The sequence below is a fragment of the Micropterus dolomieu genome, linkage group LG15 (genome assembly GCF_021292245.1).
Source record: "Micropterus dolomieu isolate WLL.071019.BEF.003 ecotype Adirondacks linkage group LG15, ASM2129224v1, whole genome shotgun sequence".
NCBI lineage: Eukaryota > Metazoa > Chordata > Actinopteri > Centrarchiformes > Centrarchidae > Micropterus > Micropterus dolomieu.
Window position 1 is genome coordinate 22,538,226 of NC_060164.1, and position 18,147 is coordinate 22,556,372.

The following is an 18,147-nucleotide window of genomic DNA, read 5'->3' on the forward strand; positions in this document are numbered from 1 at the left end:
TTTTCTGTTCATTCCATAATCCAAAACATCACTTCCTTTGTCAAATATGAAGCTTTTTTGACCTCTGTAACTGCATACCTTGGTTTGACTTAATACATTTTGGGGAAATACTCAAATTCATTTTCTTGCCAAGAGTTACTAAGATTAATACCACTCTCATATCTGTACAGTAATAAAGCTGCAGCCTGCAACCTGTTAGTTTAGCTTAGTGTAAAGACTGGAAACAATGGGAAACAACTAGCCTGGCTCTGTCTGGAAGTAACAATATCTGTTGTAGTACCTGTGCTTTGTTTTGAAGGTTATGTAACCAGTGTTCCTACGGTGGCAAGTTTACATACATTAAACAACTGTAACTGACAACACCATCAAATGTTAGAATTTATGAAAAGTTCCATCATGCTGAGAATATTATGCGCCAATCAGCCAAACGTCTTGCTAAAAATTGTAGCTCACTTATTTCCCACTGTTCAGACTGACTAAGTACATTATTATTATATTATATTATTATATTATAAGTATTATATTATATTGCATATACCTGTAGAATAATTAATAGAAAGGATAAAATTGTTTTATGTTTATTTTATATGAAAATAGTGCAGATGTTAATGCATGGTAGGACAATCACCCAATTTGCTGCTGCGGCTGTCTTTAAAACTGTATTTCTATCATTTTCTTGCAGTGTTGTCTATAGCCTGCTCGATCACTTTAGTGCCTTCAAATAACTTCATCCTGTGTGTGTGGGTGTGTGCGTGTGTTTGTTTGTGCTTTAGTTAGCCAGCCTGTCAGCTAGGCTTTGTTGGTGAGCTGTTGCCATTAATGAAAAGGCTTCACTCTTATCTGGGATTAGCTTGTCTAGGCTGACAGAGTTGTGTGTGTGTGTGTGTGTGTGTGTGTGTGTGTGTGTGTGTGTGTGTGTGTGTTAAAGAAAGAGCAGGAAAAAGGCTGTGAACGCAATTTCCATTAAAGAACAGGTTTTTACTGTTAGACACTCACACACACACACTAATACAGCTTCATTAGATTATATCACACAACAAATTAATATTCCAGGGTTTCACCATGATATGCCTGTAAACTGTTAACGGCTCGACTGTAGCACTCACACACTCAACAAACATAAGAAGTCGACAAGCCAAATCAGATTCAAAACCAGATCAAACTGGAGGTTCATTGGTTTTTCAGGGCCTTTAAACTTCAAGTTGACTGGATTGGGTGAGTTCAAAGTGTTTGAGACCTGATTGGATGCTTACAGATCAAACTGGCAGCTGATTGGGTAGACAGACATCCAGCTGTGGAACGTCTGATAGGATGGAAACACATTGCTAGCACATTTATTTGCTCTCTTTGTTTATTGAGAATGGGAAGGAGAGCATGGAAGGATGAGAAAGAGAACAGAAGATAAAAAAGGTGTGTGCTGATACATTTTCTTATGTACTATGAAAATGAGTATATAGTACACAGTGTGTAGTATGCATATGCAGTACATTATTGGGACTCAACAACAAAGACAACATGTAGAAATAGAAGTTTGTTTAGATGTGCATGGAGCTGGGGTCAGTCTGAAATCATTTACATACAGTGGTGTGAAAAAGTGTTTGTCCCCTTCCTTATTTTTTTGCATGTATGTTACACTGAAATGTTTCAGATCAACAAACAAATTGAAATATTAGACAAAGATAACCTACATTGCCCTCTGTGAAAAAGTGATTGCCCCCTAAACCTAATAACTGGTTGGACAACCCTTAGCAGCAACAGCTGCAATCAAGAGTTTGCGACGATAACTGGCAATGAGCCTCTCGGGACTTTGACTAGGCCACTCCAAAGTCTTCATTTTGTTTATCTTAAGCCATTCAGTGGAATTGCTGGTGTGTTTTGGATCATTGTCCAGCTGCAGAACCCAAATGCACTTCAGCTTGAGGTCATGAACAGATGGCCGGACATTCTCTTTCAGGATTTTATTGGTAGACAGCAGAATTCATGGTTCCATTTAGCACAGCAAGTCTTCCAGGTCCTGAAGCAGCAAAACAGCCCCAGACCATCACACTACCACCCCCATATTTTACTGTCGGTATGATGTTCCTTTTCTCAAATGCTGTGTTACTTTTCCGCCAGATGTAACGGGACACACGCCTTCTAAAAGTTCAACTTTTGTCTCGTCAGTCCACAGAGTATTTTCCCAAAAGTCTTGTGGATGATCAAGATGTTTTCTGGCAAAACTGAGACAAGCCTTTATTCTCGTTTTGCTCAGCAGTGGTTTACGTCTTGGAACTCTGCCATGCAGGCCATTTTTGCCCAGTCCCTTTCTTATGGTGGAATCATGAACACTGACCTTAACTGAGGCAAGTGAAGCCTGCAGTTCTTTGGATGTTGTTGTGGGGTTTTTTGTGACCTCTCGGATCACTTTTTCACACAGGCCATATAGGTTTGGATTTTTCCCCCCTAATAATAAAAACCTTCATTAAAAACTGCATTTTGTGTTTACTTGTGTTATCTTTGTCTAATATTTCAATTTGTTTGATGATCTGAAACATTTCAATGTGACAAATATGCAAAAAAAAAAAAAAATCAGCAAGGGGGCAAACACTTTTTCACACCACTGTATGTGATCACTCACCCATAGTCTGCCTTTCACTACCAAGACGCCCTGGAGTGTTTTCTCTTTCCGCTCAGTTAATTTGGAAAAGTTGAAACAAATTCTAACTTATTAACCAGATAACCTCATTGCAACACCTGAAAGCAAAAGGCTAATTTTTTTCCAAGAGAAAGTTGTGGTGTTTTTTTCCCCCATGATTAATCACAGTTAAAGCAAACCACGGTATATGGATGCTTAATACTACGTGACGCTCATAATGGGATTTTTGTTTTTTTTAATGACATGTGCACCAAAGATGACAATTCAATTGTGCTTAGCTTAAGCAGGGATGGTGGTCGGATTGCAAACTAAGCCTTATTCAGTGTACACTAAGATGAATGTAACTCGCCATGACTTATGCCATCTAATCTTTGCTCATTACAGTTTAATCAACAAAGATAAAAGTGATTAAATGACTTTATGTGGCTTTATCCATCATCATCAAATCTTTAGTCTATTTCACTGTGCCCCATTTACTGCACCGACTCTTATTTAATTTCTCCCACACTCTCTCTTTATGCTCCACCACCTAATTACCAAACATAGGAGGATAGAAAAACATTAATTATTTCTCCTGTGGAATAAAAATGTGTTGAGCCCATGAGGAGAAAATAAGGGATAAGGGGGTTGAGTTTCTGGTCTGATAAAACATCTCAAACAGAGAAACTTAACTAGCTGAAAGGAAGGAAGGCAAGAGAGAAAGCAAGAAAAAAATTAATATGGAAAGTGACTTATTAACCATTTAAAAAAAGAAAAGGGGGCTGAATAAAGGAAGAAAATAATTATGATGAAGGGTAATAATATCTTAAAAAATAAAATGAAAAACAACTAATAATCTCGTTCATTTCTTTGAGGAGATCTTGTGCTGTTGTTGTTGACACGTCATGTGGACTTGATGCACCTTTTTTACTGTGCACCCATATCAATACAATTACACAATAAACTCAAATGGAGACACGCTGTAACTTGGCAGCTCATCCCTTTAAATACTGCTGGTTGAAGGAGTTGAACAAGTCAAGAGTGGCTGTCACTGATACGGTGGTGGATTTAATACACACTGATAAGCTAGCTTTGTCTAATCTCATCTCTCCCTCTCTCCGTCTCTCTCTCTTTCTGGCTTCAGTCTTACTCTCCCTCCCTTTATCATCCTGCCTAACTCTCTTATCTCCAACCAAACGTATTAGATTAAAATCAAGATTAAAATCATTTTAAAGGAGCCTAAATTATTCCTTCTTCTTGACCGAAGACATTTAGAATTTCTCATTGTCTCTCTCATCCTTGCCCCCCCCCCGTCTGAAATGTCAGATCAAGATCTTGATGTTTAAAAGCCTGCCAGAAATGACTTTGGCCTCATATGTGGCAAAAAAAATGTGTTGCTGCTTATCAATTTATCAGTTCAATTAGGGGAAGATTGCAGATTTGAAACAGCTTTTCTATTAAGACGGCAGCCATGAAAAGGCATTTAAAATCTGGCAAGACTTAACCTTCTGGTCATCACATCATAACACCAATTTGGCGCTTACACTGACGTGCACGTATGAACACACACATGCACACAAAATGCTGCTGCTGCCGAGACCATGACATTCATTTCAAAGCAAGAAACCTGCATTTAGCCAGCCATTAAAGCCCTCTGAAATGTCAGTGTACTGTGTGTTTTGTGTGTGTGTGTGTGTGTGTGTGTGTGTGTGTGTACACTGACCTGTTTTCCCTTGTGTGTGTCTTTTTGTGTTTGTTGTGTGGCTAATGGAGAACTTTCCCCAGATAAGCTAACAGAGAGAGACAGGGATAGATTGTGTATGTGTCCATCAATGTGCAGTTGTGCACATTCTGTTTTATCGTATGCAGTGTTTCCTCTTATGTACTTTAAAGGAGTTATTGTTTGCTGAAATCATTCCCCCTGCAATCCCTTCCTAAAGTGAATACGCTTTAAGAGACGAGGGAAGAAAACCGTCCTTTTTCTGCGCTAAAAAGGGGTTTAGCTGAAGCTAGTCTGAGTTAGCAGTCTGAGTTAGCCAAATCAAGTGGGTCGTGTGAATAATGACTGTTGGCTGTCAGCAATAAAGATGCAAGTGGCATGACATTGTTATAGCACCACAAAACACTTTTGGCCAGGGTCAGACTGACTGAATGCATTTGTCCACCAAGATGGTCACTTTGTCACATTAGGCAATGACAGTCATAAATTCCTCCCAAGACTTGGTTGAGAGACATGGTAGACAACACCCTGGACCACGACAAATTATAGCATGGTGAAGGAGTTACTAGGGGCTGACTACCCAGTACAACAGCACCAACAACAAATGTTTACTGTCATTGTTTTATGAATGAAACTGAACATGAAACTTTTCATCGTCATGTATTTTTTTCCTTCAGATGTCTTTAGATAGAGTCGCCATGTTTACAGTTGCATGGAATCCAAAAAAGGTTAAAGTCAAGGGCAACTGGACTTGGTTGAAGATACTAGAAGACCTTTCAATGAAAAGGAAAATTGTCAGGACAGAGAGTGAGGAAGAAAAGTAGTTGAAAGAGATTGACTCCACACTCCACTGAACTCTAATTACTCAACACCACGTTGTTCATCACCTGCTCCTCTGTGTGTGTGTTATTTATGGACTTGTGTCTTTTTGTGTTGGTGTGTGTGTGTGTGTGTGTCTGCACCCGAGGGAAGTGTATGTATACTCAAGGACAAACACTGATCGAAGACAAATAGAGAGAAAGGGCCTTGTAGCATGGAAGTTGCTGTAGCTGACATTAGTCGTGTCTGTCAGAGGATTTCGGGCCAAATAATATCACCAGAATAAATCATCGCTGTCGGTGAAAAGCACGTACCTCCACTTTTGATGATTTTGGCATGGAAGGAGGCTTTCACACTTGCCTCATTTAGTTTGGCTGAATCACTTTAGAGTTCTTTTCCCCCTTGGTGCGGTTTGTTTGGCGAATCGCACTCAGATACGCACCAAAAGTGGACTAAAAAAGCGTACCCAGACCTCCTTGATGAGGTGGTCTCGGTACACTTCCAGATGATTTCTGGAGCGGTTTGTTTGTGATGAGAATGTGATCTGAACAGACTCAACTGCTGGAAGAACTGCACATTTTTGGACTAAACCAGCTGCCGTAGTCAACTGCACTGCGCATTGTGGGATGAGGTCAAGTGTTTTTTGACAGTTTGGGCTTAGCAACATAGCCCCAGTCAACTCGCGGACAGACTCCATCATAAGAAGGTGCAGAGCCATATAGAAATCTGATGACCATATTACGTCCCAACTTTGAAAACACACAAGAACAGCGAAAGCAGTTTAGGAAATATGTTCAAAGACACATCTGGCCAATGAGCAATGTCAGCTCTATGTCTGTCTGCGTGTAGCACCTTAACACCAAAGCAAATTCCTTGTATGTGTAAAACACTACTTGGCAATAAAGCTTCTTCTGATTCTGATTCTGAGTGACTTGGCCTGGCCAAGGTAGCAGCCATAGATAAACACAACATATTAAAAAGCTACATACAAGGTAGCAGCCATAGATAAACACAACATATTAAAAAGCTACATACAAGGTAGCAGCCATAGATAAACACAACATATTAAAAAGCTACATACAAGGTAGCAGCCATACATTTACATACTTGTGTTGCTGCATTTTGGTTTGTTTGCCCAACTCATTAACTCATTCGGACCAGAGCAAAAAAAAAAGTGTGGTGTGAAAGGAACCAAAATGGCTGAAAAATGCTACAATGTATAATTCTTTGCTCTTAGTCCGATCAAATGAACCGAAGTACAGATGTAAAAGCACTCAGAGACAAAGGGAAGAAAAATCCAGACACTATGTTCTGTATCAGATTTCTTTAAATGATAAGGGTGACGTTATTCTTCTCTTTCTTACTGCTAATCGGTAATTGAACATCTGCCAAAGTGTCATTTAACTTTTGTGATGGGATTTTGTGTTTCTCACACTGCAACAGTTGTGCCATTTGCAAAACAATACACTTTTTCAGTTACTCTCATTCCTCTGCAGTTCACGTCACGACCTGTCTGTCCTTGCTGTGTACAAACTGTAATTTGCATCCTTCAGACAGTGAATGACAATGAAAGGTTGACTCAGTGGCTGATTATTTAATTGATTTGTTGACTGACTGATTGACTTGTCAAAAGACACGATGACTGGCTTATTCACTGATGAACTGTAAATTCCGATGCATTTTCAAGGATGTCACACAGATTTCAGTCCTTGCCAGACAAAACAGGTCCAGACTGGCTCATCAGCAATTCAAATGCTTTAATAATATAGTTATATTATTGATTTTATTTCATGCTGTGGTGTGTGTCGTGTATTTCAGTATGTGTCCAAGACAGATAGGAGGACCAGTGGAACATGAGTTCTGACAGATGTACACACACACAATCAGTTAGACAAGTGATATTCATAATAGTAGTCATAGTAGTGTTAAAGACAGTGACTGTTATTTTGAAGTATGATGGTTTGGTTAAGGAATGTAGAGACATCTAAAGAAATTGGTTAAAATTCACATTCAACGCACATGTCTTCATAATTGCAGGGAGGTTAAAAAATCTGCCGGGTTCTCAAAATGTGACATTTTTTTATTTTTTTAAACTTTAGCAGCTTTTTTTGTGACTCAAATGTTATCATCTGTGTCAAAAAAACACTAACGAGAGGCACAAACTGTGGCTACGTTTGAAGATGTATGGATGAATGACAGGCTGTCTTTCTTTGTCTTGTGTGATATTCCCCACAGTGCACGGGGTTTGTGATGTTCTTGCCTCAATTTCAGATTCAGAGTATGTACGTATTCTGTGTGTGTGTGACACAAAAGAGTGTGTCTTTTCTATTGATCTCACTGTGTCTATGTGTGTTTATTTATGTTTTCACACAACCCCAGTGGCTAGCTGTATGAAGCCTGACGTGATATGCCTGGCCTATGAGAACACTCAGTGAGCAGCAAGAGATGAAACACATCACACAACACCTCTGGGGGGCAAGAGAGAGTGTACTGATATGGGTGTGCATGTGTGTTAAGTATTTCTTGATGTCAGATGCATTAGCACGTTAGTGTGTCTCAATAGAAAAACCTGAGTGAGCAGCTGCCAGATTAGCATGAGATGCCAACCAATGAAAAACTCATATAGATGTAATTTTGTTTCATCTATTGTTGCTTGGGACTTTGTTTCATCCGTCCTTTTACTTTTTTGACTGGGCCCAGAATAAATAATATTCTCACACACACACACACACACACACATACACACACAATACAGTGAGGAGACTGTCAATGGCATTTAGAGAGGGACAGAAGGTTGTAGAGAGATGAGGAAGATTTATAGGGATGAAGCAAGAGAGTGACAGGGAATATTCAATTATATAAAGGCTATATCAGCAAAGTGTGACCAAGGATGAAAAGAATGCGTAAGACGGAGAGGGAGTGAGAAAGACAGAAATTCTTTTGGAGAACCACTTTATCAGTATAACGCCTAACTGAGCATGGAAATAGAGAGACGAGGAGAGAAGAGTATGCAGTCAGGCAAAGAAAGAAATAAAGGCAGATGGGTAAGAAGGGATGAAGGACCATAGCAATATCAGCCATATAGGAGAGACAGAGAGAGTGTGAGAGAGATTGGGGTTGAAGCATGAATATATACATGAATATATGTGTATAAAGCCTACAAACTGTGCAAAGATGATTACCATATCACCATATATTATTAGGTTGAAACACACGTGCGGACTAGTGTTGGTGTTGACTGCAAGTCACTACAGCTTCTACCTATGGTGTTTTTACACTTGATTTTAAACATACCAATTTTTTAGGATCTGGTTGTTTAATGTGTTATACCCACCCCCGTCTCCAAGAAATTACAACATAATGTTGTAAAATGTGAGCAGCACGGTGGTGCAGTGGTCTTCAGTTCAAACACATGTGAGTGTGAGTGGTTGTTAGGGTGCTTTCACACCTGTAGTTCGGTTCATTTGGTCCAAGTGAAAAAATGATCACACTGCAGTTTTACAAAGGAAATAACCAGGGCTTCCAGGTAACTTGTTGATTGGACAGCTTTGGCAATTGTCATCCTGCATCGTCAGGACCCACGTGGGGACTGACAGAAGTCAGTTTATGCAGCACTTTAATGCTTCTGATCTGTATCGCAAAGAGCTCACAAAGTAATAATTTATTATAAGCATGATTAGTGTTAGACCGCAGATCGACCGCATAGCTTATTATGAATAATAACGTAAAAACAGGACACGTGCAGTAATTCTGGGCTTATTAGCCTATAGTAGACTGTGGTATCGCTGTCACAGATGTTTTATGTTCTCTGCTATCATAAAATCCTGTGGTTGGATCGTTTGCTATTAACACCACAAGTGAACCACACCAGAGTTCGTTTGAAAGTGTATCAAGACCACCTCTTCAGGGAGGTCTTGATACGTTTGTTTGGTCCGCTTTTGGTGTGCACCCGAGTGCGATTGCTGCATTCACACCTGCCCAAACGAACCGCACCAAGGGAGACAACGAACTCTAGTGCAATTCAACCGAACTAGGCAGGTGTGAAAGCACCCTTAGTGTCTGTGTGCTGTGTGATAGACTGGCGACCTGTCCAGGGTGAACCCCGCCTTTTGCCCAATGTCAGCTGGGATTGACCCCAGGTTAGGGAAAGATTGTGGTCTTGTCTAAATATCAGAAAAGTCAACAGTCACTTGTTATTAATTACATAATTTAACCCAAACCATGGTCTGTCACTGAACTTTACCAAGTGCTTTTTTTGCCTAACCACACATGGGACTGAGGATGCAAGTCCTGTGCGTACCATCCACCTTCCTACAAACAGTGATCAATATATAAATGTGGCACCTGCTAGTCTTGAAAAAGCATTGCCAGCAACCACAATCCAGATAGCAGTTAAATTTCTAATCAAGAGGTAAGTGGCGAAACAAAATATTAGTATGAAAACGCAAATCTGTTGGAGCCAGGTTGATTGGTTAACTTGCTATGGCCTCACTTTGAAAGTTAGCATATAGCTACAGAGCTACAGCTGAATGTCAAATGGTCAGTGATGCTTGGTGGGGCATCACTCTCACCCAGTGAGATGACAGCAGAAGTTGAATATGGGAGTGGACACAGGTTTAGCTCACAGTTGAAGCCCACTGCGTTGACACCTTTTCCGATCCTCTATCGTCATTGGACAACATTACTATTCTCCCAATGTGGCCAGTCCCAACGGATGCTTTCGGGGCCCCCGCGTAATTAACGGCCACACATACAGGAACAAGGAAAATTAAAAGAAAGAGACCAAATAGAGAGACCAAGAGTGCTATAAAAGTGCACATATAAACATTAGCAGACAAATGGCTCCAGTCAGCCATAACAGACTGAGTAGGAGGGAAGGAGAGCTGCTGAAAGTAAAAAGTGACATAACTCAGGTAGAGTCATTGCCTGTGTGTGTGTGTGTGTGTGTGTGTGTGTGTGTGTGTGTGTGTGTGTGTGTGTGTGTGTGTGTGTGTGTGTGTGTGTGTGTTCCAAATCATAATAGTGGATGAGGCCATTTCTCTCCACACTGACCTTCTACTGTTCATTTATAGTTGATGATTAGATTTACTCCAAGTGCTCACTCTGAAAAAGAAGCATTTATTTTTAATAAGATTAAACAAGGTACGTGACCCCAGAGGAAACTATTAGCCTGATGAGAGTGCATTACTCTTTGTGTTAAGCCATGTTAATATTTAGTAATGGCAAAACACACAGCCTGGATCTGGTTCATGACTTGTGGTTAATGACTTAAATATCAGGCTGTCTTGTAACTTTATACTTACAACAGAAGGTCAGCAGTCAAAGTGAAAACAGCCGTGATACATTTCTGGAAACTGCCTGTCTCGTTTTGAGAAGTCAAGCTAAGGACAATTCAAATGTTGTGTGGGCTTTTTTGCAGACGATTTACTGTTTTATTATCTGTTATGACAGTTTTGCCAAGGCTGATGCATTCATGCATTCAGAATCAAATGACATATTTGAGAAGAAGGTAATTTATCCATCACTGAAGTAAAAGGGTGCTTGTTTTCAGTTTGTCTTTTTCTGAGCCTCTGGTTTACATATTTATTTATTGAAAATCAAAAAAAATCAAAATCCTATTTAGGACCTACATCCAAACAATTAAAATTGCTGCCTGCTGTTTTTACAGGGAGTAATATTTAGATAATGATTGTTGCCAAATTACTTAAAAAACTATGTAGGAGTAGCATTTCTTTTCAGACAGAAAAGCCCAAAAACCATCATCGGGGGGAAAAACTGTAAATAATACAAGAAACAAGTACAAACTCTTCTCACTGGACTCTCAAAATCAAGTGTTTCTGCAACACTTTGATGTATTACTTTGCATGAGATATGTCAGTAAAAACTAAATAAATAAAATTACATTTGAGCAGGGATAACAGTTGCTGTAGTAGAAGGATAGGGGAAGTTTAGGGTGCAGACAGTGTTTCTTTCATTTTTTTCGAGCATTTGAATGCATCACTAGCTCTTAGAAGGTTAATAGCGTGCAGCGAGTGAATGACCCGGGTGAAATCAATAGGAGATCATGCCTTTCACTGGGATTTAACCAGCCAGCAGGTAGTCTCGTTTATTCATTCATTAGACTCATTTATAAATGGAGCAGAACAACAGCCAACTACACAGAGGAGCACAGCAAAGCCTAACAGTACGTGGTTGACTATAGTCCATGTCCTGAGGCAATGACTGGACTTTGAGACTGACATCACACAAACCTGCAAGTCGATGAGAAATGATGTCTGTCAAATTGAGTCTGTTGTTTTATATACATCTGATACAATAATGGGTTGCACTGTCTAAATTTCTGTCACTATAGACTTATGCTTATAATCTTTCTGTCTGCTGGAATGAAGGAGAGAGGTGTCTTTGGTCAGTCACGGACAGATAATATCAGCTGTTTTTTCCCCCAGCAGTGCTAAGTCAGATAAACAACAAAAAAGAAAGACAAAATGTGTCCAACATCAGCTTTTAGTATGAAAGTCTGATACTATGCTTAAGATTATTGGGGGTATCTGTGGGAGCTAAGCTAACAGATTGGCAAAAACCATCCATCGTCAACCTCTTATCCTGCGGAGGGGTACACCCTAGACAGGCTGCCAATCCATCACAGGGCCACGCATAGACAAACAACCAGTCACACTCACACGTAAGGACAATTTAGAGTCACCAATCATATCTTTGGACAATGGGAGGAACCCGGGACCTTCTTGCTGTGAAGCAACAGTGCTGTCCACTACGCCACCGTGCTGCCCGATTGGCAAAAAAACAATTTGCAAAAACATAATGTTAGAATTTAACTATTTGCAAGTGTTTTAATATCCTCTCATGTTTTCTGTCTATCATTATACCAACCTGAAAAAGTATTTGTATATGAATCTAAAAGCTGATATTTTACCCAGCAAACATTTAGTTTGGTCACCTAATGTTTACGTAAATTACATGTAAACATTTTTTCACAATTCCATTGTGGAAATACTGCAAATAAAATTTATTTAATGAGTGATCGTTGTAGAGTGCATTCATTTGAGTTCAGATTATTATGGTTCACCAATTTAAACATGTGTCCAGAATCTAGTCAAAAATATTACACATTTGATATAATCATGTCTCCAACTGGTCTGAAGAGACTGGATTTGATGACTTTCTGCTGGGATCAGTATTTCTTCATTAACATGCAGCACTATAACTCAGTCAGAAAAGTGCTGCAACTGTACCTCACTTTTTTGCCATTTACTGTAGACAGGATTATTCTGTAAACTGGTTTATCCATGGGAAGGAGAAGGCCGGTGAAGTCAAAAGGAACTTTTTTCATGCCTGTAAATAATCAGTATTTTGCTCAAGAACTCCTTTGCAGATTAGAAATTTGAAGGATTTAAACCTGGTCATGTGCTCCTCTTTAACCTCTCTTTCTCTTCCCTCTTTCTCACCAGGCGAAGATGATGACGATGACGAGTGCGGGGAGGAGAAGCTGCCATCATGTTTCGACTACGTCATGCACTTCCTCACCGTCTTCTGGAAGGTTCTGTTTGCTTTCGTCCCACCCACAGATTACTGGAACGGCTGGGCCTGCTTCGTCGTCTCCATCTGTATGATTGGACTGCTCACTGGCGTCATTGGTATGATGACAGCTGACTGGACCAAGTAGAAATTCTAACATGAATATATTTTTGCAAACACTTTTTAAAGTGTATATATTTGGGAATGAAATGTCCATGATAACCTGTTTAATGATTTACAGTATGGTGAGTGACAGATAAAATGTTCAAATGGGTTTATTTTTATATTCATAAGGTAATATGTGACTGGTATCTGTAGGCCTATGTAAAGAATATTTAGAATTTTTTTTTAGAATGTATGTTGTAATAGAAGTAGTATTAAGTATAGTGGTGATAAGGATATTCCTTTATTATTACAGGTGACCTGGCCTCTCATTTTGGCTGCACAGTGGGCCTGAAAGACTCAGTCACAGCAGTAGTATTTGTTGCATTGGGAACATCTGTACCAGGTGAGCGTGTGTATTTGTATGTATATGATCATATACATATGCTGGAAGTTTGCTCCAATGTTGATCCAACACTGCCGCTGTTATCTTATAAAGCCTGCTATTGGACTTTCTGCCAGCTTTAATCAAAGACCTTTCTCTCTCCACACTTGACATTTAGCTTCAAAAGGCCTTTATGAGGTTTAAACACCCTGAAATCCTGAAGTATTCCATGACATTTTCAATTCCTTGCTTCAGTTTTTATTACTAGAAGCTTTATTCCTCCCATGTCGTTCCTTTAAGTGTGTATACGGAATATAAAGGAGACAACTTTACAGTGTTTCTCTGCATTTATGACTGTGTTATAAAGGCCTCATTAAAATTAGTGCTCTAACAACAATCACATAAAAAAAATCAACAGGAGTTATAATAGGCAATGGAACATTGTTGCACCTGCAGAAAAAGTGGAAGAAATGCATTACAGCTCTGGAATATGATAGAAAACTGAAAAGAATATAATCTGTGTAGGAAGACGATTTAGCACAATACAAACTTTTAAAAAGTAGCTCACTGTTGAGAAATTTGAGAGAAGAGAAATAACGTGTTTTTGTAACTACCCTTGCTAATCCAGACACCAAGGTTTTGGTTGACAAAAATATTTTTGGATGATTATTTAATACACTTAATTAATACACACTTGCTTTTGACTACATTTTAAGAGGTTTTCTGCATGGCAGCAATCAAAAATGATTGTGCTGTGACCATCATTTTCCAGTATGTGCAGTGGTTAAAGACCCAGAGAAAAACATGGTAAAAGTATGCACACCTCATGTTTTTCCCTGCTGTCATGCTGAGGGACCTTTTACCATGACTGACCCAGTAGTTCCTTCAGTCTCTCCAGTGTATCTTTATGAGCCAGTTAGGGGAAACAGTGCAGTCTGCAGACAGCAGCATGGATCAACCTCTAAATGTGAAGAATGACCAACGACTGCCACGGCTGGCTAAATTTGTTTTAACCTTTGCCTCGGTCTTTTGCTTCTACACACACACACACACACACAGAGAGAACACACATGCCGTCATACAGCACATGCCTGAATGCTGGATATGTAACAAATAGACACATAAATAACATGTTAAAGCTTGAAATAGGTTTTGCATTTAGGGATCTCAGGGATAAGATGATGGATTACATACAGATGTATACATACATACTGACACACATACACACAAACATAAATGTACACATATAGAAATTGTATTATTTGATAACACACATGAAAAGAAATACACTAACTGTTCACTAACAGTTTTTGCAAGTTTTTATGGAGAAACACATTCACACACAGCTGCTTGAAACTGAGAAATGCACACACATACACACATCGTGTAGAGCTGCAGAATGGAAACAAAGTGGTTCAGCCTTTCTGAGGCTCTCAGCCTTATTAACAGAACCTCCCGTGGCCCGCACACACACGCACACACATTCACAAAGAAACAGACTGCAAGTTCTGTGGCTATAACAGTTAATAAAACTCACCCCTAGTGCTGTGGTTCCATGATGATGAACCTCGTTTATCACAGTTAGCCAGGCTAACACACACCCACCCACACACACAAACGTAGAGGAGATAGGAAGAAAACAACAAGAGTGGGCTGTTAGAGAAGTAGAAGCTCAAGAAACTAAAATGTGTTGTTGGTTCGGGATTCTGGTAAAACCTCTGAGCCTTATCAATTCATGACATACCAGTATATTTAAAGTATACTGTGTATCATTTCATGCTGGCCTCAGAAGGCCAGGAAATACATTTAAACTGAGAAAAATGCACAGTGAGACTCAATGGGAATGGGGGGGGATAATAGTTACATAGGGAAGATAAAGTACTGTGCAGTAAATGTTACATCAGCAATAAAGCATCTATAGAGCATTTATTATTACAATGTGTTATCAATATGATATTTCAACTCAAACTAAGACTAAAACGACTGACTAAGGCAGAAACAGAAGCAAACTGCAGCAATGACATTACATAAAAGCATATTTGACCTTTTCAGAATGTGTTGAGGCAAAATTGCCCCTAGATCTCTGGGGCATTAAGGTCATTAATGACAAAGTGGCATTAAAGTCTTAGGAAGACAAAAATGTAAATTGCTTGATTTTTCCAGTCATCCAGGCACAAAACCTTTCAGCTGATCCACAGAGAATTGGAGTAAACCAAAAATATTATTAAAAATCTCAACTCTTTTTTTTTTTGTAGCAGACTGCTCTCTGGAGGTTGAAGAGAACAGGGGTGAAAGAGACATAAGGAGACTCTGACTACATCAGCCAATGATCATACAAACTAATCATAGTGTCTACTTGACTTAACAGGGAGGGAATTAAGCTAACTCAATAAGATAATTATTATGAAATGATTAGTAATTTAACCAGTTGTCTACCTAGGGTTTGGGACATTGTGACGTTCTTTCCTTTCATTTCATGGACTGATGGATCAGTAATCAAAATAATGATTAGTTGCAGACCCAAATAGAATCATTTAGAGAATATTAGCCAATCGTCTCATTTTTGGATTTGGAAGACCATGTTCTCACAATTGATCAAACCCCCTCAGTCAAAATCCATCAATCTCTTGATGGGCATTTCTCTTCACCAACTTACAAAGCCATTAAGAGCCATGTCAGTTGTCCAGCACTTTCATCAAGAGCAAGATATTTTAAGTTATTTTAAGTTCTGCTCAACTGCCATTCGATTTGTTTTGAATATTCAGTGTCCCAAGAAGATGATCTGTAACAATTTTTGTAACCCCCTGCATCCCCATCTGCTCATGTTTCCCCCCGATCAACAATTTGATCCAAGGGTCAATATTCATAGTCCCATGACGATAAATTGTAATGTTATTTGATCTTGACTCCCCTGATCTTCCCTCTATCGCCACCACCAGGTAAAAATGTCCACATGCAGGAATATTGCCAGACTCCATTGAGCAAATCAGTGCACCCCATTTTGACAGGCAGGAGGTAAAAAATGGAGCAGAAGAGAGAGAGAGGAGAGGTGGAGAGAGAGGATGTAGAGGGGGTGGATGAGGTAGAAAGACAGAGAGAGAGACTGGTTGATTGACAGAGAGGCAGGAGAAAAGGGCAGAAAACTCTCCAGGGAGGAAATCTCTCATAGAGGGAGCTGCAGAGTGCAACCTGTTCCACATGCAAACAAACACACGCCGCTACCGAACATGCAGGCACCTACGCACTCACCCACTCAATCAGGCACACAAGAACTTAAAGACCACTTGAACGGTATACACATACGCCCTTTACCAGCTGGTGGAGGCATGGCATCAGATTGGACCCAGGTGGCAACATTCACTAACACACACACAGTTTACATGCATGCACTGTACACAGAAAGCACACACACATGCAGGCAGACAGAAATAGAGCCTTGATACACAAACACACACAAACACACTTAAGCTCAGCAGTCCTGTCCTTGAAGCCTTAAGGTGTATGGGGAGATTTATCTTTGCTGGACTCTTTTTTGGCCCATTGCCTCTCCCACTCTCCCACTAACAGCCTCTCCCCCCATCAATCCCCTTCCGGTCCTCCCATTACCTATTTTTCCTCTGCCAGTTCCACTACCACTTCAAGAAAGCCCTTCCTCCTCTTTTTCTCTATTTCTGTTTTTATCTCCTCTCATTGTATCTGGCAGATATAAGCAAGAGGGCATGAATCACTAATGAAGAGAAGAAAATTAGCGAGAGAAAGGAGTGCTAACTGACCATTTGGCTTTTTGCTATGTCTTTATGCCTATTGTTGCCTATTTGACAAGGTCTCCACTGCTCCTTTCAGTACTGCAAGGGAGACAATGCCTTTGGAGCTGCTGTTTGGCAAGCATGAAACCAGGGGAACATTTTGGGACTATACAGCATAACACTGATTAGTTGTCAGGCCAAGATTTGTTTGCCCCTGCAAATTGAGATTCAGCCTTGTAAATTATTGATCTTGGACCAAATCTGGCCTGTGCTGGCTGCCAGCGACAGAACACTGTAACAGGATTAAAGATTTGGTTTCTAATTTAAGGTCCCCTGTCTAAATGTGAAAAAAAGGATTTGCATCATGTTCTGTATTAATAATTATAAGTGTTCTGCATTAATCAAGAGTGTCCTGTCGCTGTTCTTTTGTAACTCACACATGACTGAGGTTGAGATCAACTGTAAGAGTAAATCTGTTTGTACTGTAGAGCATTCAGCCAGTAATACTTAATTTACACTGAATAGCACATTTTGTCATGAAGGGCAATGCACTGTGACTCTTCCAAGGCCTCATCTATCTATAGTCTGTACTTTTTTTTAAACTCCATCTACTTTTCATGTTGAAGAACTGACAAAATCACAGAAAAATCCCTGATGTCTCTCTGTTAGATATTCAAATTAAGAGACGTGTGCCGGCAGATGACCTAATCTTATCTTGCCAGAGAAAGACAGCAAGAATTTGGTTCCCACCATACGTACAGTATAGCAAGGCATCCATTGAGTGGCATGTGTTGCAAAAAAATGCAAAGCATGCTCAAATTTGATCTGTCTCCCTCCTTTTCGTTCTCTGCCCAGATACCTTTGCCAGTAAGGTAGCTGCTATCCAGGATCAGTATGCAGACGCATCCATTGGTAATGTGACAGGCTCCAACGCTGTCAATGTTTTCCTGGGCATCGGGGTGAGTTCAGCTCATTTAAAGATTAACTGAGTGATTCATAGCTGGTGTAAATACATTGGTGCTTGTCACACTGCTGTAGTAGTAATTACTATCGTGTGTGTAATAACTGATGTTATTTTATGATTGCTATTCGTTAATGCTGCATAGAGATGGATTTTATTTCAAAGATGTTTGTGATTTACCAATAGCATGGTGCATCACAGCCATCTGTCACCTTTAAAGTACATTTTTAATGCTGTTGCATGTCATGTTATTCAGTTTGATTCTGT

The 18,147-nt window shown here is 39.7% G+C and overlaps 1 protein-coding gene and 1 long non-coding RNA gene across 3 annotated transcripts in view; one reads left to right on the forward strand and one right to left on the reverse strand.

The window, feature by feature from the left end:
* The window catches only part of LOC123983993, a 17,361-nt gene extending 4,617 nt beyond the window's left edge, over positions 1 to 12,744 (reverse strand). Inside the window, exon 1 of the long non-coding RNA XR_006828341.1 lies at positions 12,617 to 12,744. This is a non-coding gene — a long non-coding RNA (uncharacterized LOC123983993). The remainder of the gene's footprint in view (positions 1 to 12,616) is intronic.
* The window catches only part of slc8a1b (solute carrier family 8 member 1b), a 139,527-nt gene that overhangs the window by 113,560 nt on the left and 7,820 nt on the right, over positions 1 to 18,147 (forward strand). For both annotated transcript variants that reach the window (XM_046070540.1, XM_046070541.1), the window contains 3 exons: positions 12,620 to 12,805; positions 13,105 to 13,194; positions 17,775 to 17,878. In XM_046070540.1, the coding sequence (XP_045926496.1) occupies positions 12,620 to 12,805; positions 13,105 to 13,194; positions 17,775 to 17,878 (380 nt within the window). The remainder of the gene's footprint in view (positions 1 to 12,619; positions 12,806 to 13,104; positions 13,195 to 17,774; positions 17,879 to 18,147) is intronic.